At 43.0% G+C, this 24,474-nt stretch overlaps 1 protein-coding gene and 1 long non-coding RNA gene across 2 annotated transcripts; one reads left to right on the top strand and one right to left on the bottom strand.

Moving 5' to 3' along the window:
* Positions 1-1,885: 1,885 nt before the first annotated feature.
* On the bottom strand, positions 1,886-2,252 carry LOC136197231 (uncharacterized). Its single transcript, XR_010672489.1, has 3 exons — positions 2,158-2,252; positions 2,025-2,108; positions 1,886-1,975 (listed from the first exon to the last, which is right to left on the bottom strand). It is a non-coding gene; the product is annotated as an uncharacterized lncRNA (long non-coding RNA).
* A 770-nt stretch (positions 2,253-3,022) lies between these two features.
* On the top strand, positions 3,023-5,233 carry LOC136197577 (piggyBac transposable element-derived protein 4-like). The gene is made up of 7 exons (XM_065987370.1): positions 3,023-3,164; positions 3,217-3,300; positions 3,337-4,019; positions 4,066-4,111; positions 4,154-4,340; positions 4,407-4,538; positions 4,585-5,233. The coding sequence occupies exons 1-7, from the start codon at positions 3,023-3,025 to the stop codon at positions 5,231-5,233; spliced, it is 1,923 nt and encodes a 640-aa protein (XP_065843442.1).
* Positions 5,234-24,474: the final 19,241 nt, after the last annotated feature.

The raw sequence follows: 24,474 nt of genomic DNA, 5'->3' as shown, positions 1-24,474 counted from the left end.
GGAAGCGGCGGAAACAGCGGGTGTCGTCGCAGCGCCGACGGGGCCGCAGCGCATCTCCAACGCAGCGTCAGCGTTTTGTCGATCAGTTTTGCCCTGCTGCCTTTGTTAAAGCTAATTGATTTTTAAGCCCGGGTTTAGGATTCTGAAAATGTTATTAAAATGGCAATAAATCAGTTCAATAATTTACTTCGTTCTCAGAAATAAAAAGACTTTCCATAATTGATAAGGCTTCCTTCACTTCTATTTCCTCCCACAGGTTTAAAGTACAGCATAAAGTTACTACTTAATAAAAGAAACATCTTTCTAACCTACCCATAAGTTCTTACTAGGAATTGAAACTAAACAGAAACGTTAGACATTCAAACAAAGATTGAATCAACTGTTTCTATCTTCCCTTGCGGCGTTTTTGATCGCTTCTTTAGAGTAGAAGGAATAGCGATGTAATCATTCAAAGCAGACTTTATTGACTTACGTTTCAGTTCCAGAAATTGTTAGTTAATTAATGAATTGAAGTACCTGTTTGGTCAAGTACCCGTTGTAGATCGTCTAAAGTTGCGATTACTTTCAATACGGTGGCTATTTAATTCGTATTCCTTTTAGTAAATTTATTTGAAACAACACACTTTAAAGATTGACAGCGTTGAGCTTATGAAGAGCCGTGGTAAAGCGTTCGATGTATTTCGGGGCTTTAAATTCTTCTTCGCCTCTTGCGCTGGCTAGTGACGCTTCTACTTGTATTTCTTTTGACGCTTCTGATTGTATAGCTGCCAAAACAAAATTTATAACTTGTTATGAAAGAGACTTATTCACTCGTTTGTTACTGTAGGCAAACCCTATCTCGCGGAGCCTTTCTCCAAAATTCGTCGTCTACAAAAGTAACATCGTACACCTCGGTCAGAGTCGGCTAAATCTCGAGAACGGCAAGAAGAAATCGATGTCGCTCGCGTTCGCGTTGATGAGTGGATAAGTACGATTCATCGGTGGATGACTTGTCTAGGCTTCTCGGTCACCAAATACAAGAAGGGGTCTATATCGATGGACATGAAAGAGCTGACGTCGTGCAGCGACGTGGAGAATACTTGGATGAAATGGAGAACTAACAACGACCAACCCTCCTTTTGGTGCGACGGCTTCTTTAATTAATCAGTGAAATCCAAATCGAAGGGCCGAGCTCTAATGGTTTCCGATTTTATTGTAGAAGTCGACACAAGCTTCTTACAGGACGAGGCGCGTCAACTTGTGGCAAGGGAGTCGGTGGAACCAGAGAGAGGTACTGGAATGCTGATCGATTCAAAGATCAAATTTTGAAGGCAATCAGCATTTTTAATTCTAAGTACCAGGGACGGAAGGCTCTCTTTGTCGTCAACAACAGCCCTTGCCATCGCCGCATTCTAAGTGACGCTCTCAATGCAAAAGCAATGAACAAAGGGCCGGTAGGACGTCAGCCATTAAGCATGACACTGAGTGGAACAGAAGGCCTCAGTCGCTCGTAGACGAGAGCGGCGTACCAAAAGGGCTAGATTGTGTGCTGACCGAAAGAGGAGTGGATGTGCGCGGAAAATCCAGGAATCAGCTCCGCGCTATCCTGTCGTCGCACGAAGATCGGAACCGAACGAAATCGAAAAAATGGTTCGCCACTCAGGACACGCGGTAATTTACCTCCCAAAGTTCCATTGCTAGCTCTTTTCTGTTTTTGTTTGTGAGTTATCGCTCCCTGAGTCGTCGCTATAAAGTCCTTCTTCGGCGTCTTAGCGCGCTATAAGGTTCGATGGAATGCATTGAAAAATTCACGTTTTCGTCTGTCGTGTAAGCTTTACTGTGGTGTGCCGACGACGTCGCTTTCTCGGTCACAGTCGTCCTCGAATGAGAACAATTCAACCGGCACGACCGATACGCTGTATCGGTGTTTGCGAGGTGCTGCGGACGCCGGAACACGTAAACCTCACCTCATATTCTCCAATGAAAGTAGATTTAGCTGCACAAGTTAGTACTGCACGGCGTAAGTACCTTTCGTGCAGTCTTACTTTTTTATATAGGTCCTAAGCAATTCGGTTGCCAACGCCTTTGGAGCACAACATAATTTCTGGGAGCTCCGAAACAGCTTGCTTCTGCAGAATATTTAATGGAGGGGGAAAAGTAAAACAGAGCGAATTATACCAATAGCGGCAGATCCCATCCAGTCTTCGTGCAGACGATCTTCACCGTTTGACCGTAGTGAACGACTCCATCGATAAAGGAGAACTTTTCACCTTCAATTTTATTGACTTCAGGAAGAGAGAGAGAGAGAGAGAGAGAGAGAGAGAGAGAGAGAGAGAGAAAAGGAGTCAGGTCTTCGCGCTCCCCCAATTCTAGCCCTTTGTCAGTTTTACGATTTTTTTTGCTTATATCTGATTATCGGGGACCACGGTGCCTATTTGCGCTTGCGCGTTGTATTCTACGTCAGCGGTTTATAAGTCAGCGTATAGATGTATCCTGGGCTCGCGTCGACGTTCGTGCTAAGGTCACGTGACCGCACGATCTCTGAAAATGGCGAAATTCGACCGTTTGTCGAAACGCAAACGTAGCGTTCCTTTATTTTAGCGTTTTTCACATCGTCCGGCTGTAAAAATTTGCGACGAGGCCTCTTTGTCCCTAAACTGACGTCCACGGTTGATGACGTGATCGCACGTCACCGGAAATTCACGAAATTTCGGAAACTCTGCAAACTAAGCCTACCGCATTGGATAAAGCACTTTCCAGCTATATAGTGTGTGTTTCGATTCTTTTTATGGACTAAAAATTAAAATCTGTTGAGAAATTCGTGTTTGTTTTTTTAGCGCGCGCTAGTGTTTCTGATTTTGCGTTTCAGCGTTCGTACAGTGGTTTCGCTATTCGAAAACCGTGTTCTGTGCTTACATAGTGTGTGAGAACCCTTATTTTTGCTAGTAAGATCGGTAAGAGCGAAGAAAACGCCCGTTTTATTTCTTACTTGCGCGCGCTAACTTCAGCCGGATATCTCTTTGCATTGGCGTGGCTACTATAAATGGATGCACGCGAAGCTGCGGAAGCTCTCATGAACGTCTCCGGCGATGCCGGAGACCTCGAGATTGAAGACGATGACGAAGAAGTTCATTTTGAAGAAGATTCGCCGCATCCTTCGATCGATCCGATCTCGCGAGCTCAATGTAAGTTCCTAAAATTTTTAGTAGCATTATATTATCTAAGAATATCCTAAAGTGGACGAAACGATGAATGAATCGATGAACGAATCGATGAACGAAAGCGTCTTGACGTCGCCACCCGCAAAACGTTCAAAAACAGGTAAAATTTATTTACATATTGATTATTTTCTTACAGACGATGACGAGTCTAATATAGACGAAGTCGATGACGATAGCGAAAGCGACGAGTACGAAAACGACGAGTACGAAAGCGAACACGAGAGCGACGGCGACGAAGAGATTTACGATGACGACGACGACGAAAATATTTTATACAAATTGACGCCAAAAGGAGAGCGCGAATTTCAGCATGTCCTGTCGTCGTTAGGAGCAAGCGTCTTCGGACTACGCGCGAAAAGCGGTAGCTGCCCGGGAGGTGGAGGGAGTGGCGGGCCCGAAGACGATCTTGACGACGATTTTGATAACGACGGCGATGACGGAGTAGAAAGTGAAGAGGTCGAGGAAGAGGTCGAGGCTCGTGAAGAGAGCGACGACGACGAAGACGAGGACGAGGGCGATATCCCTCTCCGTCGACGTCGTAGGCGCTCTCCTAAACGTCGCGCTACGGCTCCTCCACGTCGCCAGAAAGACAGTTCCCGACTAGTGACGGAACTGAAAAATGTTCTTCCTGACGATTACACCGAAAAAGTGTTTGCCGCTGGCGCTAATGTTCCGACGTTTGACGAGTGTACCGAGGCAATTGGAATCACTACGGCTTTGACGGGCAACGAAACACCGGTCTGGTTTTTTCGCCGTTTCTTTGACGATGTTGTGATGAATCACATTGTCATCGAAACAAACAGGCAGGGAAAAAAAACGGTAACACATTCTTTCACAATAATTCAGGAATCATTTCTTTCTTTAGAATCCATCTTTTTCGACGTCAAAAAACGAAATACTGGTCGTGTTTGGTATGCTAATGGCGTTTGGGATAAAATCCGCCCCATTTCTAGAGGATAATTGGTGTCATCACCCACTTCTGAAATCGGCTCACGCAACACGAAACATGGGCTACAGGAGATTTCGTGCGTTGTTGTCAGCTCTTCACTTTGCCGATGACGCTGAGAATCCAGTGGCAGGGCAGCCAAACCACGACAAAGTGCATAAAATCAAACAGCTTGTAACAATGATCAGTGAGAGGTAAGTATAATAAATTCTGTACAATATGTACATGTGATACACTATACACAATATATAATAATATAGATGCACAGCAACGTACAAACCCCACCATAATTTATCGGTGGATGAGGCAATGATAAAGTTCAAGGGACGAAAATCAATAAAACAATATATGCCAGCAAAACCAGTAAAATACGGTTTCAAGATGTGGGTCATGTAAGCCAATATATATTTTTATAACGCTTTTTTATAACATTTTTAGATGCGATTCTGAGAATGGATATACTCTACTTTTCCATCTGTACAAAGGAAAAGACGACGAGCTGGCAAAGAAAGGCGGCATGGGGGAGCGAGTTGTGATGACTCTGGCGGCTCCTTACCTTGACAAAGGCTATCACATCTATTGTGATAACTTTTTTTCTTCTCCTTCACTGGCCTTCGAATTACTCCTCCGCAACACGTACATGATTGGCACCTGCCGGGAAAAGAGGAAGGGCGTCCCAGCTACAATCAAGGATCGAATGAAGAAGTCGCGCACCCCACGCGGAGCCTCCGTCTCCGACTTCGCGGTAGACGCCAACGGCAGCAGGTTGCAGCCAGAGGTCCACTGCTTTTTTTGGATGGACAAAAAAGCTGTGGGCCTTATCAACACCATAACTCCCCCTGATGTCTTTGCCACTGTCATCAGGCATGACAGCCGTGGACAGGATCTTGAAATCCAGTGTCCCATGGCTGTCAAAAAGTACAATCAATACATGGGGGGAGTTGATTTGGCTGACAACCTGCGTAAGACCTATTCTTGCAGCAGGAAAGGTATCAAGTGGTACATGCGAATTTTTTATTACCTAATTGATACCGCCGCCGTAAATGCTTTTATCCTGTACAAGGAAGCAAAAGGCAGAAAAAAATGACGCAGAAGGAATTTCGTCTCCTTCTCGCTGACGAATTGATCGGAGAAGAGAGCTTTCGGGGAACAGTTGGTGTACATGCGACGAATGAAGCCAAACGGTACACCGGCCGCCACTTCCCTGTTTTCCACCCGAACAAGACGAAAAGGTGCCGCGCCAAGAAATGCGAAAGCAGGCCGTCGTTCAAATGCGACCGCTGCGGCGTTTTCCTCTGCGTGCAGAAACCTTGTTTCAAAAAGTATCACACGTAAACTATTTTTTTCTCTGTTTGGTTGCCATGGCAACAGATTCTGTATTGCCAATTACATTCTTGATGTCTTTTCTGATTGCCAAAAAAATTCAGTCCCAAAGAACGCATTTTACTATTTATGATGTCACAAAATAATTTTATTTCACAAATTTAAACTGCCATAGCAATCTTTGTTCTAAGGTAAGATATTTCTTATTCACAAAAGTTACGCAATTATCTAGTTTAATTAAGTCCGGACTAAGTTAGTTAAAATACACGTAAAGTTCTGACACCGTGGTCCCCGGCGGACTGACAAAGGGCTAGCCTATCAATTATACCGAGGTGAATAGTAAAGGTTCCCCATTGATGACTCCTCCTGTGGAGGGTAGTTCCGTCGACGTGAAGATATTGAGTGCTGACGGTCGGCGACGGCAGTCTACCAAACATCGCCAGTTGGGAACCAAACGAGAAGCAAACTGAAAAAATTTAATTAATTCAAAAAATCATTAAAAACCGTATTCCCACTATCTGGATTCGTCTTCTCGAAGTGCTTTTTTTTCTCGAAGGCCTAGACAAGACCTTCGTCAGCTTGACGGGAAAGACGCCAATTTCCTCCCCGTCGATATCGCTAATTTTGACCGGCAAATTCGTTTCCGGTATATCCCATAGGAGGATTTTTTCGCAGATCTTCGAAAAAAGATAATATCGAGTCAGCGAAAATTACACAAAACGGGAGACCGCGCCCACGCAATCTATAGTAAAGTACGTTGAGTCATAATGTGTACACTAGCTAGTCGATATCCGAGTCCATCGAATTAATGGAGTCGATATCTAATCGATTGAGTCGATATCGAGTCCATATCGAGTCCATAGAGTCCATTGAGTTGATATCGAGTAGGTATCGAGTTGATATCGAGTTCATCAAATTGATTGAGTCGATATCGAATCGATTGAGTCCATATCGCCTCGATGTTAGTGCAGTAAGCTGTATTTAAAATTGAAGTTGAAAAAATCACAATTTGAGTTTTTTTGCAAATACGTGTGTTAAATGTGTGGTAAAATAGTCAAATATAACATTAAAAGCCATATTTTTAATTGTTTGTTTACGCCTTGTTTAGGCCACGCCTAAAAATCACGCCCACCTCTCAAAAACGCGTTCAAATAGGTTTTTACGAATGTCGCGGTACTAAGCAGCAAACGACGCCGGAATACCCGCCGACTGTTCAGCGAAGGAATAGCGGGTTCATTTAATTAAGCAGCCTCAAAAACAGCCAGAGGTGGCCTACCTGAGTTGTCTAAAGCCTCATTCCTTCTATCGACTCTCTCGCGGTCGGTGTCAGACCACCGAAGAAAGCGTTCGAGAGCGTATCTTGCAAGCAGTGGTGACGTCATTCATCAGAGCGATATATATAGACCCTTTGCAGGCACGCACGAATTAGATGGTGACACGCCTACTGGAGTACAACCGGGACTTGCCAAACGCATAAAACGGCCCGAAACTCTACTTTCCTTCCCAATTACAGAGCTGCCCTGACAAGATCAGGGATTATTCGTCTACACGAAGAAAAAGGGCAACTACCGAAAGGCGTCGATCCTTCGCAAATGCCATTACGCGTGTCGGCGGATAACATCGACAAGTGGCCGGCGATCACAGGGACGTCAACTGTAGGGCCTGGCACCGCGAGGCTAATCGAATACGTCCCTGTGATCGCAGGCCACTTGTCGATGTTATCCGCCCACTCGCGTAATGGCTTTTGCGAAGGATCGACGCCTTTCGCGAGTTGCGCTTTTTCTTCGTATAGACGAGTACTCTGTGATCTTGTCTGTAATTGGGAAGGAAAGTAGTGTTTGGTTGTACTCCAGCACGTGAGCTATCGCACACTCCCACGCCAAGGGGTCTATATATAACGTCGTGCAAGCTGCCCCTTTGTCCCACTTGGAACCGTTTCGGCCTCGAAACAGTTCTAAGAGTCGATAACATGGGACCACAACAGTGCGGTACTATTTCCCCGTGCGAATCACGGGCACCTGAACTAGTTTCAAAGTTCTTACCAAATTGGGAGAGCGCTCCCATTCGCTCCCGACGAGAGAGACGCACAGCGGCGGGGAAAGAAATTTCTTATCTTCGGTGTACGATTTGCGCCCGAATTTCGAGTAAAAAATAGCAATCGTCTTGTCCGAGTCGCCCTTCTCTAAGTAGCGACGCATCGCTTCGGGCGTCAACTTCGAATCCCTAAAGAGGAGAGAATCGGTGTCAATTGGGGAGTGACGAAAGGGTATTTCTCACTGAGAAATCGCGGCGTGCGCGGAAGCAGTGCTCATCGTCGTTGTGGATCTCACGAAGGCTCTCTTAATTACGTTAGAAGCACAGGCATCTTATTGAGCCAATCACCATTGAGCTAGTCTGGAGGCCACACCCTTCGCTCGGGAGTGTTGCATGCGGTACGCACTAAACGAATTAAGTTATTAGAGACGCCCTACGTCATAGCTTCGAGATCCCAAAAGCGAGACAACGTCGCAGAAATTATGTACAATATTTGATAGAGATTGGTTGAAAATAGGACCAAGGGCGCGTCCCTAAAGTCCCTAAAGTCGAAAGACAGACTTACACTAGGAGCCTGTTCTAATGCTACTGGAAGTGTTAAATTGCCTCTGCTTCTAATAGGAAAATCTAAGAAGGCAAGGTGCTTTGCAAAATTTGACATGAATCTGCTACCGTTTTTATATCACGGTCAGCGCAACGCTTGGATCGATTCCCAACTTTTTAATTAAGCATTGGTTTCATACAGCTTTTGTTCCAGACGTGCAGGAACAGCTCCATTTCCTAGACATGGAACCAAAAGCGTTATTACTGCTCGATAACTGCTCTGCACACCCTGATTGCAAAGAACTGGTTTCTGACGACAGCCAAGTACGTGCAATGTTTTTGCCACCCAATGTCACGGCCTTGATACAACCTATGGATCAGGTTGTTTTGTTGGCGATCAAACAACAAAAAAACAAGTTTTAGTTTGGAAAAATTGCTCGGTGTGCGAACACGAAATTGTACAAATAGAGGCGACTCAGCAGCCATGAACACCGAGGCTCGCACACCTTTGAAAAGCAACAAGTTAGCGAAAAGAGTTACAGCTTCCGTAGTCAACGCTTCTTTTCTCGACTGCGTCACCCACCGTAAAGTAATCCTATGCGTGTTGACGTCTTTGGGAACGATCTTTAGACTGTTAAATATACGGGCTACTACGCAACATATTAGGCATGCACATCGGAAGTTTATTTTTTTGAACCCATGTATTTTGTGGCAATCGTTATTTGGATTTAACACACATATACTATGTATAACCTTGTTCTTGAGAAAAGTAGGGATGTATACTGTGACCAATTTTTCTCAATTCCCCAACTGCTGTTTAATTGTTTATTAATTAAAACAATAAAACTCTATTGTCTGCATACAACACTAAAAAAATAGAAAGACCCCTACTAACAGAAGATCTGGATCTTTGCTACTCCCGTTGAAGCACAGTTAAAAACAAACAGCTTTCTTCCGCGGAGGAGGATTGTACGGGCATCTGTTACTTCACGCTTTGCACGCGTGACATGTCGAGGGGGCAGTATACGCTTGGCCGTACAGTATAATAGACACGTCAGTGCGGATTGTCATAAGTTCGTATCAAATCATGCCGTGTGCTATCTGCCTCGTTGATGTTCCGACGTCCGGCCGACTGCATCGTTCGTGTTGGAGTCGCTGGCGCATAGCAAATGTCTCGCGTAAATCGTTCGGTTGTCCGAACTGTAAAAATCAAACCGGTATATTACTAAGCATACAAATTGTTAGGATACAGCTTTTTCTGGTTAGATGCTTTCGATGTCGAAGACTCGGCGGAGTCGTACGAGATCAAGGCGACATATTGCCCAGCCGGAAGCAACGATTTGTGCGAAGGGATCGTCGACCGCGTCTACCAAACCGGCGTCGTGAGGAGTCATCGTCGTGTCGTTCGAGACATGACAACGGCACTAGAGAACCTGCGCAAAGAAATTCGGCAAATGGAAGACGACCTCAGGGTCAGCAAGGTACGCGCCCAGTATTACGAGGTGCTGTCTTTTTGCGCGTGTAGCGAACTTCTGTTTTTGGCTAGAGTCATTGTTAATTTGTTATTTTGTCAAAATAAAGCAAAGATTAATTGCATTCTTGTGCGTTCGCTGGGAGGAAGAATGGGGTCCCGGAAGTTTCCGCCTTCGAGCATGGGCTGCGATCGCGATGCAGCCGATGTTTGTTGACGATCAAGCCGCGGACTGAACACAACTGACGTTTATAGCAAACTTCTCTAATATCCAGACGCATCTGCTTTGTCTTTCGCGATGGTTGTCGAACGTAAAACGTTGAAAGCTGTATGGCTGCATGTGCGTGGGCAAGGGTTGGGAGCGGGGGAATTCCCCCGAAGCCACATCAAAAGGAGAGACAAATTTAGCCTTTTTGTTAGAAGCAATCATTCATTTGTGTGTATTCGACGGTGAAGTATGTCAGAAGTCTTCAAAGTGAACGGCAGTACATTGAACTTCGGTGACTTATCTACCGAGGAATTGACCGAAAGAGCGGAAGCGGCATTCGCACGCCGCGTTTTCGACCCAACGCAGTTTTGCCCGTTACCTGTCTGTGTGACGAATACACAGACAGGCGGAACGATCGCAAGAGACGAAAAGGCGGCGGAGCAGAAGGACTACCTAGAAATTTTTGAGGAGAAGGAGCGCCAATTCCAAGCCATCCTCCGGTCGCGCTTCGAGCAAGCGCGAAAGGAACTCACAGAAGAGGAAGAAAGGCTGAGAGACTTGGAAAAACGGCCGTCTTCAAAGAGGAAATTGAAAATCTGCGCGGACACAGGAGAACGACCCTGACTGGCTGAATTTTTTTCGTTCTTGTCTTTTTGATTTTTTATAGAAAGGAGGATTGATAAATTGTATTGTTTTATCGCATAAATTGAATATCATTTGTCTCGAAAAAGGGTGCCAGGAGAGAAATTAGCAATGGAACCTCGAATACGACGAAGCGATCAAGACGAATTTTTTATAATAATGAATATCATGCTTTGAAAGCAAAGCGTAAATAAATCAAATTTTCGACATAAAACGTTCCTGTAAGTTAATAAGTGACACACTCACGTTTTAGTGAATGAAGTCCCGTACATCCGGAATGGGTAAACTGTGTTTCAAAGAAATTCGACGAAAATGGCTGTACCCAACGCGGATATACGGGCTCTCTTGCTTTTGAGAAAAGTAAACATGCGCACTGCAGTTTATTTTTTTGAATCCACCGTTTTTTGCGCAATTATTATTTGACAACTGCTGTCTAATTGTTTATTTATTAAAACAACGAAATATCTACTGTCTATGTATAAAAACAAAAGAGGCCCCCAAAAGAGTGTTTGTGGTGTTTTCTCTGTGAGTCCTGTACATCCGACTTGGGTAAAAGGTTTTTTGAAGAAAATCGACGAAAATCGCTTCACCCAACACAAATATACGTGCTCTTTTGTTCCTGAGAAAAGTAGGCATTCGCACTGTAGTTTATTTTTCTGAATTTACCAATTTTGGCGCAATCGTTATTTGGCAACTACTGTCTAATTCTTTATTTATTAAAACAACGAAATTTCTACTCTCTATGTATAAAATCAAAAGGACTTCAAAAAGTATTTGTGGTGTTTTCTCTGTGAGTCCCGTACGTCTGGCTTGGGTAAACGGTTTTTCAAAAAAATTGACAAAATCGCTTTCCCAACACGGATATACGGACTCTTTTCTTCTCGAAAAAGTAGGCATTCGCACTGAAGTTCATTATTCTGAATCCATCAATTTCGTCGCAATCGTTATTTGGAAACAGAATAGTGTTTTTTACGTGAGTCCCGTACATCCGGCTGGCTTGGGTAAACGGTTTTTTGAAGAAAATCGACGAAAATCGCTTCAGTCAGCACGGATATACTGGCTCTTTTTTCCTGAGAAAAGTAGGAATGCGCACTGCAGTTTATTTTTCTTAATCCACCAATTTTGTAGTAATCTGTATTTAAACAAAGTTGTTAATTTCTTTATTTATTAAAACAATGAATTCTGTAGTATCTTGGATAGAACTAGAAAACATAGAAAGGGTGCCCCGAAACAGAAAATCAGTCTTTCCTTTACGTTTTCCTAAAATTCCCGTACGTTCGGCTTAGATGAATGCTTTTCGAAAAACATGGAGGAAAATCCCGTTATCCGATACCGCTATAAGGAGCTAGGCACACTTGTGCACTACAACGTTGTTTAGTTTTTAGAAATTATGAAATCAAAATAATTGTTTAAATGAAAAATGACAATTGTAGAGTAATTGCGTTGAAGGTGGCGGGGATCATAATGCACCCACCGCCATGTCTCTGAAATTCTTTTCAGAATACGTATTCGACGCTGGAAATAAGTTGCGGCAGCGAAAATGTCTGTTTGCGTTTCCCACGTTGAGTTTTGCCCTATTCTGTTTAGATATTCATTTTAGCCGCCAATAAACGAATAGTCTGTTGGAGCAGCAAATAAGTGAGCATTGCGGCGCATAAACTCGGCTACATCATGTCGAATTGACAAGTGCTGACAGTGATGTTCATAAATAACCACAAAATCTCATCGAAAAAGCAGTTTCCGTCACCAGCGATTTTTGAGATTTGACGATTTTTGCTTGCAAGAAAAGCTATAAGAGATGTTTTCAAATCGACGTCGTATTTTTGAATGGTAAATGTGGTAGCTGCTTTTTTTGCTTTAACTTTAGCCGTTGGTTCTGGTGGTAGAACTTCTCGCTCCCCACGTAGACGTTGAAATTTTGTGAATCGCTGATTTTTTGTAAAGCAGTGTGTCGATAAAAGTGCCATAATTCGACTTAAGAAGTCGGCAGCACAGAACCCTGTTTGGGAAACTGTCGTCGAAAGTTACGCCTCGCACCAGAAGAAGTCGATAGCAGTCCCGTCCCTAAGTGACGAAAATGAACACAAGGAGAAGGATAATGCGTAGCTATATTAGGAGATACAAGTATTTACGTCAATTAAATACTAAGTAACTTTCGAAGACATTTTGTCTTCTAAGTGCACTTGCTTCTAGAACGCTTGTACTTCTCTATCAGTGGCGACGCCAAAGTAAACCCTCTAATAGCTAATAGCTGTCCATAGTCGAGTCATTTCTTTTAGCAGATATATTGCACTGTCTTAATCGGCCACGCAGGACGAGAGCGAGGTCCACTGTTGTTGCAGCAGCTCGTTGGAGATGAGAGCTTGAACAATTTTTGCATTTCTACGACTGTCCGCTGATGCAGTCTCAATCCGTTTTTGAAGGAGACTCCAAACAAGTTTTCCATTGTGACAAAAAGTTCAAAATACTCGTTGCTGACGCAAAAGAGTCCGCCTCTGTTCCTCATATCCAGCCATCTTGCGCTGTAATCGTCGATGCTTGAAAAAGCATAGGCATGATCATGTTCAGTTGACGGACGATAGCGATCGGTGTCAATATCATCCATGTCGACGACTAGGCCTCTCAGGCAAGAGCAGAATGAGTCAGCTCTTTCCGTTTCAACGCCTGAATATTTCTTTAGCAGCTTCCTAGGAAGAAACCCTGCAGCATCGCCCAGAGCATTCATCTCATTGTCTGTCAACGTCCCTCTTTCTTCCATCGACATCTCGTAATTGCCCGGCGGTCTACACTGCCTAATAATGCAAAGGTATCAAAAATCTTTTGATTCGCTGCTTGCAAAAGTAGTCGGTCTCGGAACGGTACTTTAGCTGCCAAATAAATGTCAATCCAGATTAAGTGAAGTCGAGACATTCGGAGACTTTCGAAAGACGAAATGGCATCTTCTCGCCTTTTTGCTCTTGATCGAAACTTTTTTGTGCTGTTGAAGCAGCCAAGGATGAACATTTGGAGATTATGGACCGATTTTCTAACGGATTCCTCCGAAATGTGCTGCAACAATATCTTTGTGTCTTCACGAAGAAGTTCAAGCCGCGGAGCATTCCGATCGATAACCTATCTAATCCAAAGCGCTCCGAAACGGATCCATACCGTGTCCATCAGTCATGGGCACTCGAAAACGGTCACGTGATAGGGAAGTTTCCTATCCCTCCTTTTCCTCTATCTATGGTGCTGACACCTACGCCTTCTTTCTTCGAGCAGCGTTTTTTCTATTTGCTGATCTACTTGGTCGTTTTAAACAGGCGCGGCGACGGCCGAAAATTGATCAAATTTGTTCTGGAATTACGCCAAGGCACGGACAGGAATTTTTTAGCACAGAAAACGACGAGGAAGCGAACAAAATAAATAAGTGCAAGTAAGGGAATGGTGAACTTGGACAGCGTAACCCATGACAAATATTTCTCTGACCAATATGTACTAGGAGCAGTCTTTGCTCAAGAAAAAGCATCGGACAATAACAAAACTTCCGTCAAGATTTTCTCTTTATCTCATTCGTCCATGCAGCATTTAATGTCGAATAACGTGTTGTACTCGTGCAAACAGAGCCACGGGGAAAAGTTCAAAGAGGTACTTTTCTCAAGCGGGAATTCATTTTTTGAACACCAGCAGTGTTTTGAAGTACTGCCCGCAAGTGAGCTACAGCTATATTTAACCTCTGCGGTAGTAATTAGTCAAGAAATATCTCTTTATTAGCAGCGTTTGACTTGAGACCAGTAGAATCCAAAAGAATTTCACGCGTTCTAATTAAGTTGTAAAATCTGCTAGGGGTTGAATGCTAAAACCGGTAGAACCCACCAACCGGTGGAACATTTCAAAAGGAAAACGTCGTCCAGCTCAACTTCTTCTTTTGTCATGGTTTCACGTTGACCATCGGACAAAGGGAGGAGTGAAGCGAGGGGGTCAAAGCAAAGGGTAAACGATTTTTACCTTTGCCATGATATACGCGCACGCCATGTGTTGATTATTTGATCACGAGACCATTCTAGACCAATGAACGCAGATTTGTATGAACATTCTGACTCAGAGCCGTAAATAGAGACTAGTGAAGAGCGCTAATTAATCTATGATAATATCGATTGATGACGATCACTTTGTCATTTGCTTACAATCCATTGAACAGTTTTGCGCGTCAACTTCCATGGTTTCGAGGTGACGTCGCCGTAAACTTGCCACACAACCGGCCACACAACACAGGCGAAATTTTCCTGCGATACGCGCTGGCGTTTCGCCTCGAATCGAAGTGCGGCTTTCGGATCGCTGACTTATTGCCTTCTATTACAATTGCCCACTTGAAAAACGTCCCATCCAGAGTATAATATTATCACAGAAAATGAGTACGAACACGGAAAGAGATAGCGCAACGGCGCCCAGAAGAATCGTTTTATGTGCAAAGGCGCCCAGAGAAAAAACGACGCAAGGGCGCCCAGCGCAACGGCGCCAGCGAAAGTTACGTCACGCGCTTGGAGCGCCTGGCGTTGTTTTCGGCGCGCTGGAGCGTCGTTGAACGTAGCGTCATCCAGACAAGAGGGGTTGTTTTTTGGGAGCCCTCTCGGCGGCAGCGTAAGCTTCGGCGGAGGGGAGTCCCTTTGTCGGCTAACTGCGGCAGAGGGGGTCTTCTTGTCCGCTTTACCTCCGGCGTCACCTGCGGTGGAGAGGGGTCCTTTGTCGACTTTCCCGTCGGCGGTAGCGTTAACGGCGGAAGGCTGAAAGTACGCAGTCCTCAGGACGGGAGTGTTGAGAGAAACACTTGAAAATCCACAATTCTCTGTAATGCAACCAGGTGCAGGATTCTTTTCATGGAGCCTGACGCCGTGCTCTGCGATGTCTTGACAGCACATTGATTCTCTTTGCTGCGGCAGTACAGCGCAATGGCCACGCGTAGTCTAATTATTATAGCAAGTGTGTACACTATCTTGGAGCATCCCCTCTATTACACAGTAAATGAAAATCGTGAAAATACGCAAATAATAGGTACATCTTAGGTTCGTACAACGTTTGTGCCTCAAGCATTTGCCGAGGAATTGATGGACCTTTGTCGAAAAGTTCTATCTAATCGGTGTGACAGTAGAAAAACATGTCTACGCGATCTTCTCAATATCTATGCAATCTTTCTAATATATTTTGATTTCTATACCAAAAAGCCATCAAGACGACCAGTTTCTGTACCTTCTGCACGCTTTTCCTCTTAAATGCTAATGAGTGTCTCAGTGTTCTTTAGATAATTCCGGATTCACTGACCGCTACTATATTTCTGCATGCCACAACAGAGAAACGGCTGCAGCTATCGTTCCTCGCATCGCTCGCGAGCGGAAGCATCTTTTATGAGGAAATTCAACTACTTAGGCTGCATTATTTTGTTTACTCTGCAGAATCCAAAGAAAAAAGTATCGGAGTTAGGGGAGGCGGTTATACTTTTAATTGACATGAGGTTTCGTCGTTAAAAGAGCGTAATTTTAATTTTAAGATTCGGAGCTCAATGTTGCCGACAGCAAACAACTCAAGCAGGCTGTCGCCGATTCGAGGCGCGAGCGAGAAGCCGGTAAACCAGCTTTTTCAATTCAGTATGATTTACAACTATATAAGTTTTTTTCAAGATTTGAAATGCGTAGACGACCTTCAGGGCGAGGTCCGCCGGCTTGTGAACAAAGTCAAAAAGGATATCGCCGAATTGAAGCCCGAGCGAGAAGCCGGTATTCTAGCTTTTTTAATTCAGCATGATTTAAAACTTCATACAAGTTTTTTTCAAGATTTGAAAAGCGGGAACGACCTTCAGGGCGAGGTCTGCCGGCTTGTGCACAAAGTCAAAAGATATCGCCGAATTGAGGCGCGAGTGACAAGCCGGTATTCCAGCTTTATAATTCAGCATTATTAGAACTTTATATGTATATGAGTTTTTTCAAGATTTGAAAAGCGCGGACCAGGCGCGGACGACCTTTGACGCGAAGTTCTTTTGTTTTCTAACGACAACAAACGACTCCAACAGGCCGTCGACAAATAATAATGAAAAGAAACTGTAACTTTCATCTTTTCATCTTCACATTGTCTTTTCCCACATTGCCTTTGCCTAATCTGGGTATCTCTTTTGGAATGATATGGCACAATGTCGGCAAATTGGAGTTTAACAATAAGAAGTGGTGGCCGAAAAATGGAAAGAGTGGTTGCCATACGTGTGAAGTAAAACATACACGGCTTTGACAAGAAGAAAATCCTCAACGTCCATTGTTCCGCGAAAAGGCATTTTTCCTGGTGATAAAATTCTTTGTTCAGACGATGCTGCTTGGAGAACTGCATTAGTCGAGTTCAGGCTATCGGCCTTAATTAACATCAAACCCTCTTTTAACGACTCCTCTTTGGTCGGTTTAAGAAGCGACAAAGGCGACGCGAAGTTCACCACAAGGGCCAGGTATACGAAAGAATCGCTGCGGTTCCTTGCACTTGAACTTGGTTTGTAGATTCTCTTTTACTTCTAGACAATAATTAAACAAAATTAATGGACTGCTGTATTCAGATGCTGTTTATGGTTGCTGCAATCGATATTTGTAGTAGAATTTTGCAATCGAATCTAATCAATTGCTGTGATCGATTGCTGTAATCGCCTTCTGTAATTGATTGTCCAAATCGATTGCTGCGAATGTTTTTGAAGTTGTCTGGCGACTGCAGCAGGCGATCGATTAAGGAGCTAGGCAGTGATAATTTCATTTTACGCATGTCAAAGATTCGGTATGTCGGAACTCACATGGTTCCATACATTGCCAAATATTTTCTTGAGAGGGTTTGATATTAACTATTATATACTCTTTAAAGTAAGAGAGTGGGGTGCCACAAACAGAGAAAAAGTTTTATTCGAATTGCACAAGTAGTTTAGGAGATTGGCTATGATGTTCTCAACTCATGTCAAGGATTGGATCTGCTAAACTCACATTGTTCCTTGAGAATCGCCTAATGTATCCTTAACCGCTAAAGATATCATCTCACATAATAAGGGAGAAGGGTGCTACTATCTGAAGGAAAAGTTTCATTGGAATAGCGAAAGTAGTTAAGAGCTTCGAAAAGATGTTCTCAAATCACATATGTCAATGATTTGGCAGCTACGGAAGTTCATTGTGTCTTTCCTTGAATTTACCGTTGGCGAAGGTCTTTCTCTGGACCAAATGTTCATTTTTGATAAAACCGCGTTATACTACCGGTATTGCCTTTTGCCCAAAACAAATGTATTCGCAGCATTCAAAATTACCGCGGATGGCCGAAAAAGGTCGAAAGACCGAGTGACTCCTGGCGCTTGTTCAAATTACAGGTTACAAGTTCCAAGTTCCAAGTTCCAAGTTGCAAGTTACAAGTTGCAAGTTGCAAGTTGCAAGTTGCAGGTTACATGTTACAGGTTGCAAGTTGCAAGTTGCAAGTTGCAGGTTGCATGTTGCATGTTGAAAGTGGAGCCAAACAGTCATTCGATTTTGGAGTTTTTCAGCAGAAATCTCTTTGAACTATTCTTACAATTTAGTTAATCTGTTTATACTAAAGTTAAGTTAGACTAAAGTTTCTTAGATGTCCAAAGAAAATCCAATTTTGGTTTTAATCAGAAGTGTTCAATGGCTTTCCGCTGAAAGCTGAAATAATCCTAGTGTCGTAGGACCTACTGAAAAGCCATGTAAAATGACTTTAATCTCAGCCACTTTTGCTTTTGCAAATGAAAGTCTTTGCGAAAACGTTTCTGTATGCGCGCGGGTCGCATGATTTTCCGAAAGTGTTCAGTGTAGCAGCTTCATGCAAGTGCAGTACAAAGTCTCGACGATAATGTCTGCAAATAGTGATCCTTATGTTATATATTCCGTTGAACAAAACACACTTAAAACAATCGAGTCATTTTTACCTAGGGTTTGCGTGTCATCTCACTGCATCACGAATGACACGATTCGCTCATGCTATAATTACGCCCATGTAAATAAATTGAAATGGTGTGTAAGTTTAACACAAAGAAGACGTGCGTCATCGTGCTTTATTGCCTCATTTGGAAAGCATAGCAGAATTCAGGCTAGCAATATACGTATTGTACTTAGTGTCTCTTCTCGCCTTCTCACGACGTTCCATAAGAATGTCTTGACAAAACATAAGAAAACCATAATATTGTTATGGATATGATAAATTGAAGACGTAGTAGGCAGCGAGGAGGGCAATCAAGCTTCTTTCAACGGAAGGCTTCTCAACTTCAAACAGCGGCTTTCCTTCTGCTGCAATAAACGCTTGGGTAAAGGTGTCGTCGTTTTCAATAAAGATCATAGACGGTGACGCCACTGTTGTATTGAAAACACCAGCATCTTTTCCTTCAGCAGCCGCCTGTATGCACATGTTAAAGTTGGTATAAAATTATTAAAGAAACATAATTACCTTAACAATTTTGAAAATTGTTTCCAATTGTCTTTTTTGTCTTTGCGTCCCCTTAAGAATTTCTTCGATTGCCAAAAGACTCATAGAGTCTGAATTCTTATCATTCAACTCCTGATAAACAATAATTGCAGCCCATTTCCTCCAGTTTACAGCCATCGTCTTTGCAATTTTATTCTTTGCTATCTTTTCAAATTCATAAAGTACCTATGTAAAAGAGCATCGTTTTATAAGTACACTTTGTAATAATTAGGCAGGTTTTACCCATTTGTCATGAGAAATAATGGAAAGCGTTCCAAAATTTGCACAATTGTTGGACATTCAGATGTAATCCATTCACGTCTGGAAGTGAAGCAAGATTCCATGAGCCCCTTTAGCACTGCATGTGAGCGATTTCCTCGGAATTCATGGGAAATTCTGTCCGATGCTGAGAAAAGTTCGCTGCTGTTAGTTGTAGTAGAAACTGTTTTTTTTGGCATCATTTTCCATTTTTGGCATTTTTTTGCGTTCTGGAGAGAGAAGGGTAAGTTTCATCTTCACCTGCCGTCTTCCGTTTCGAAATCGCTGCTGAACTTCCTTAACTAATGTGCTCTGCAGAAAAGAGTTCAATAAAGCAACCTTATTTAATACCGAATTTTTTACTTACCCAGGGAGCTCCAGGGTTCAGGGGATCAGTCAAACTTGGAAAATTCTTCACCAGCGTTGCTCCAATCGTCGCGTACTCTTTTGCGCTTGGTCTCGGACAAATGCCCCGATAAAACTCGGTGACGTCATAAACGAAGTCCTTTCGAACAACATTGATGTTTCCACTGTCAACTGCAACTTGCACGTGGGGGCGAAAACTTGAAGGCAAAGGGCAAGGGCTTGGAAGAGCACCTCCATCCGACGCTTTTGGCGTAGTAAAGAAAGAAGGAGAGGCAGCAGATGGACGCTAAAGAAATTTACAAACTGTACTATTAAGTTTTTTAAAATTTACTTTGTTTGCAGAAAGTTTGCCATCATTACGTATAGGAGTAGTTGATGTTGCCTTTCCAGGTTTTCCTTCAGTAACCTACGGCATTTAAAATTTCTAAAGGATGATATCTAAGCACTAAAGAAAAGGCAAACCTCTTCTTCTTGTGATTGAGGAAAAGATACAGCCCCTTCTGTATCATCATCATCGCTGTCCTGAACTATGTAATGAGGGAATATCGATAATGCCGTATAGAAGTACCTCAGGAAGAGTAATTAATTCTTGCGAATATAGAGTGGAAACAGAGAAAGAAAAGTCTCCATCGAAATTTCCACTTAGACTGTTGGAGGTCGGTTGAAATTCTCTAGCCAATAAATGGTACTGCAACAAATAAGAGATTACAAACTGTCCTTACAGTTTGACTGGATTGCCCTGATGAGCAGAAGTTTCATTAAGAGAATCAGCTATTTCTGCTTTCTAAAAAGTTTAAATTAAGTTTTATATTTCTCACTAAAATAAATGCGAAAAGTAATCGATTCAATGTCTCTTTCTTATACCATTGGCAAAAACGTATGCAATTTTAATGCAGTTAACTCTTGTGGCACCTTTGTTTGACCAGCCTAGTTCGACCGTGTAAGCCAACTCTAGGTCGAATCATGCATCATGCAGGGGCAGTGTTAAAGCAGCAGCAAGTGCGGTTTTATACTTAGTAGATGCATGCTCAATTTTGAAGACTGAATCACATACTGGCAGGGTTTACAAGAGGAGAAACTGCTTACAAAGTCGCTGCTTTGTGACGCCGAATCCCACATGAAAACAGCAGTATGGCTCCTTAACTTTCTCTTAGGCGGTGTTTGGATTTTTACATACTATACAGAGTTTAGAATAGGAAGGCATGCCTGCAATTACTCTGCCTCGTGCAAAGACTCAGCCACGTCACCGCCGAAGCATACAGGATCAGAGTCAAGGCAGCAGCTTAGAAGACAATTTTCCTTTCCAAATGCGTTTTTATTTGGATTTAAAAGCGGTAGCGTTGAAAAAGGTATATAATACTTGCCGTTTCACTGCCATGTGAATGACTCAGCCACGTCACCGCCGAAGCATACGGGATCAGAGTCTACGCAGCAGTGGGGCAGAGCATTTTCCTTTTTACTTGCGTTTTCATAGGGGTAGAACAGATTTCTAAGCAACGATACAAAAGGAAAACATGAATTGCCATTTACTGCCTTGTGGAAGACTCAGCCACGTCACCGCCGAAGCATACAGGATTAGAGTCAAGACAGCAGCTTAGAAGACAATTTTCCTTTCCAAATGCGTTTTTATTTGGATTTAAGAGCCGGTAGCGTTAAAAAAGGAATACAATGCTTGCCGTTTCACTGCCATGTGAATGACTCAGCCACGTCACCGCCGAAGCATACGGGATCAGAGTCTACGCAGCAGTAGGGCAGAGCATTTTCCTCTTCACTTGCGTTTTCATGGGAGTAGAACAGATTTCTAAGCAACGTTATAAAAGGAAAACATGAATTGCCATTTACTGCCTTGTGCAAGACTCGGCCACGTCACCGCCGAAGCATACAGGATCAGAGTCAAGGCAGCATCTTAGAAGACAATTTTCTTTTCGAAATGCGTTTTGCGTTGGATAAAACTGACCCAAGGGCAAGTAGTGTGAAAAAGGGAAAAATCCTATGCCGTTTCACAGCCTTGTGCAAGACTCAGCCACGTCACCGACAAAGCATACAGGATCAGAGTCAAGGCAATAAGAGAGTGCGGTACCGTTCGTTTCGCAGTCTTTGGGAGCACATTCCTTCTGTATGGTGCAATTTCTCACCTTCGTTGTGAAGTCTTGAAAGATGGATTTGAGCTTCAGCCGCATCTTCAGTGTCGGGCAAACACTTCGCAGCTCTTCGTTATCGCGAAGGAGTAGCTCAAGAGCGCTGTAGTCTAACTCTTCGTCTAAAATTTAAGCCACGTGTTAAGAAGTAGTTGTCGATGTAGTCCGCCGCTGAGAGTTATGGCTGCTCTTTCTCTACCTTGTATTAGTTTGATAAGATCTGCTGGTTCACCAAGGCCGCGCATGAAGGTAGCGATATCGTTGGAGGACATCACGCCGTACGTACGTTCAGGACTGAAAAGTGCGCATGCACTTATGACGTACTGTAATTGGCACATGCGTACTCAGCATTCTGGTACATACGAGGGATTCTCTGGCGAAAGCTCTCGTTGTTTCTACTTTGGTAAGGGCAATTTTGATACTGATATTAGCCTCAGCTCTCTCCTATCCTAATACGAGTTCTTTTCATTGTGCCTTCTTTCGATTTAGGTACGAAATGTTTCCTTGCGAACTTTGCAACTTCCAAAGTGATTCAAAGAACAGTTTGGAGAAGCACTACCTTAGCATGCACCAGCGGGACCCTAGATTTATTATTCGCTGCCAAGATTGTCGAAAGTCGTTCCGAAATTACAACTCCTATCGAAGCCACCGGTCTCGCAAGCACAAGGCGCATCTCCCAGTTGTAGAACCAAGCTCTGAACAACTGATTACTAACGACCACACCACCCTTATAGAAGATGAAATCTTTTCCTTCGCTCCACCCTAAGATTCTGACAGAAAGAGAGAAGATGCTCAAAAAATTATAACACGAGAGTGCGCTTCGCATCTTCTTCACGTGAAAGCCAAGCATCATCTGCCTCAGATTGTCGTGGACAGCGTCAGGGACATTATGCAATCTATGTGGCAGACAGCTTTTGATTTGATTTCAAACCCGGATGCGGCAGACACGTCAACCGTTGCTCAATCTTTTGATGTCTTCAGACCTATTAAAACTGAATATCTTCAAAGAAAAATTTTTAAAGAAAATTTTGGACTAATTGTAAGATTTTAAAGCAAAACACGTCAGCTCTGCATGCATAATCTGTCTTCTTTTTTAGTCTCCTGAAATTGTTCAGTTTGAATCTAAAAAGACGTGGAAAGTGATACAGGGGAAACGAAAACTAGTAGCTAAAAAGGCTACTGGATATGTTGTTCCTTTATTGAAGAGCCTAGAGGTACTTTTTAAGTAATTTTTACCCGTTGTTTACATTTTCGCTATAAAGGCAAAAATGAGAAATGACGAATTTGTTAATGAATACTTCTCCGCCCGACCAAGCAAATCGGATGAGCTGACCGACTGTCGTGATGGGAGCATTTTCCAAAATCATCCCATATTTAGTGAAAACAGTGATGCTTTTCAAATTGTCTGCTATTACGATGACGTAGAAATTGTCAATCCACTGGGATCAAAAATTAAAACTCATAAACTTGGTAAGCACACAACTTCGTATACGTGTATGGCATCATCATCAGTCTAAAATTGTTTGAATTAGGATTATTCTATTACACGCTGGCAAATTTGTCGCCAAGTTGTAGGTCAAGTCTAACCTCACTAGATTTGATTGCCGTCGCAAAAGCTAAAGACATCAGGTCTCATGGTTTCCAAGCTCTTCTCGAACCATTTTTTCAAGACGTTAAACTACTTTCCTCAACAGTAAAAATACATTTTTCAAAATTTCTGCTATATTTTTTACGTATGACAGGGTCACCAGTTTCTAATTCGAGGCGAATCTATACATCTGAAGGGAGCGGTGTAAGCAATTCTGGGAGACACCTTAGGAAGCAATTATCTTGGCGGCTTTAAGGAGGGAGTGGGATTTGCCAATAAATGCTGCAGATCGTGTCACATCACAAAAGAAACTATAAAAGAGAAGGTTCAGATTTTAAATATTTAAGTGAATTCCCTCCACTAACTATATATTATCACCATAGTCATCGGAAACGCAGTGCGAATTGCGAACACTCGCCTCATTTATTAGCGTGTGAGGAAATCAGGAGTGCTGAAACCCCTAAAGACGCCGAAGAGTTGTCAACTTATCATGGCATCAATTTTGAGAGTCCTCTCAATGCCATTGATCACTTCGACTTGACCAAGTGCCTGCCACACGACATAATGCACATACTGTTTGAGGGCATAATTCCTCGAGAAATGAAGCTGTTGCTTAAATGGTGCATAAGGGAAAAAAATTTTTCTCTTTAGAAAAGCTTAATTCTGCTATTCAATGTTTTGGTTATGGCTTTATCAACGCAAAAAACAAGCCATCCATTCTTCAGAAGGACGTGCTGCTTGGCAGTGCCAAACTAAAAGAACAAGGTGATACTGCATGCATGCAAGGCTATATTTTTTTGCGTAATATGTTCAAATAGCAAATCAGTCTTGGCTTCTTGCAAGAGCTTTCCCCTTTTTAGTGGGAGAATATATTCCGGAGAGCGACGAAAAGTACAGAGCTTTTATCTTTCTGCTGCAAATAGTTTCACTAGCCACCAGCCACACTTGACGCGGCACGACGTCGCATTGCTTAAGAACCTAATTACTGATCATCATAAGATGTTCATTCAGTGCTATCCAGCTGAAAATGTTTATCCTAAGTGCACTATTTGTTACATTTGCCTTCAGAAATTGAGAGGTTTGTCCAACTCAGTTATTGATATCTTTACAAACTGGTACTCAATAGGTTTGGGCCACCTCGACGGTTTTGGTGTATGAGATTCGAAGCAAAGCATTCATTTTTCAAAAAATTGGTTGGACGAAATTTTATCAATGTTCCGTTCAGCTTAGCCCAAGCCCATCAACACTGGATGTGCAGCCAACTTCTGGGCAGCACAGCAGACCCGGGGAACAAGAAAGG

Source organism: Oscarella lobularis, chromosome 17 (genome assembly GCF_947507565.1).
Source record: "Oscarella lobularis chromosome 17, ooOscLobu1.1, whole genome shotgun sequence".
NCBI classification, from domain to species: Eukaryota; Metazoa; Porifera; class Homoscleromorpha; order Homosclerophorida; family Oscarellidae; genus Oscarella; species Oscarella lobularis.
This window is presented reverse-complemented; position numbering and strand designations above follow the sequence as displayed.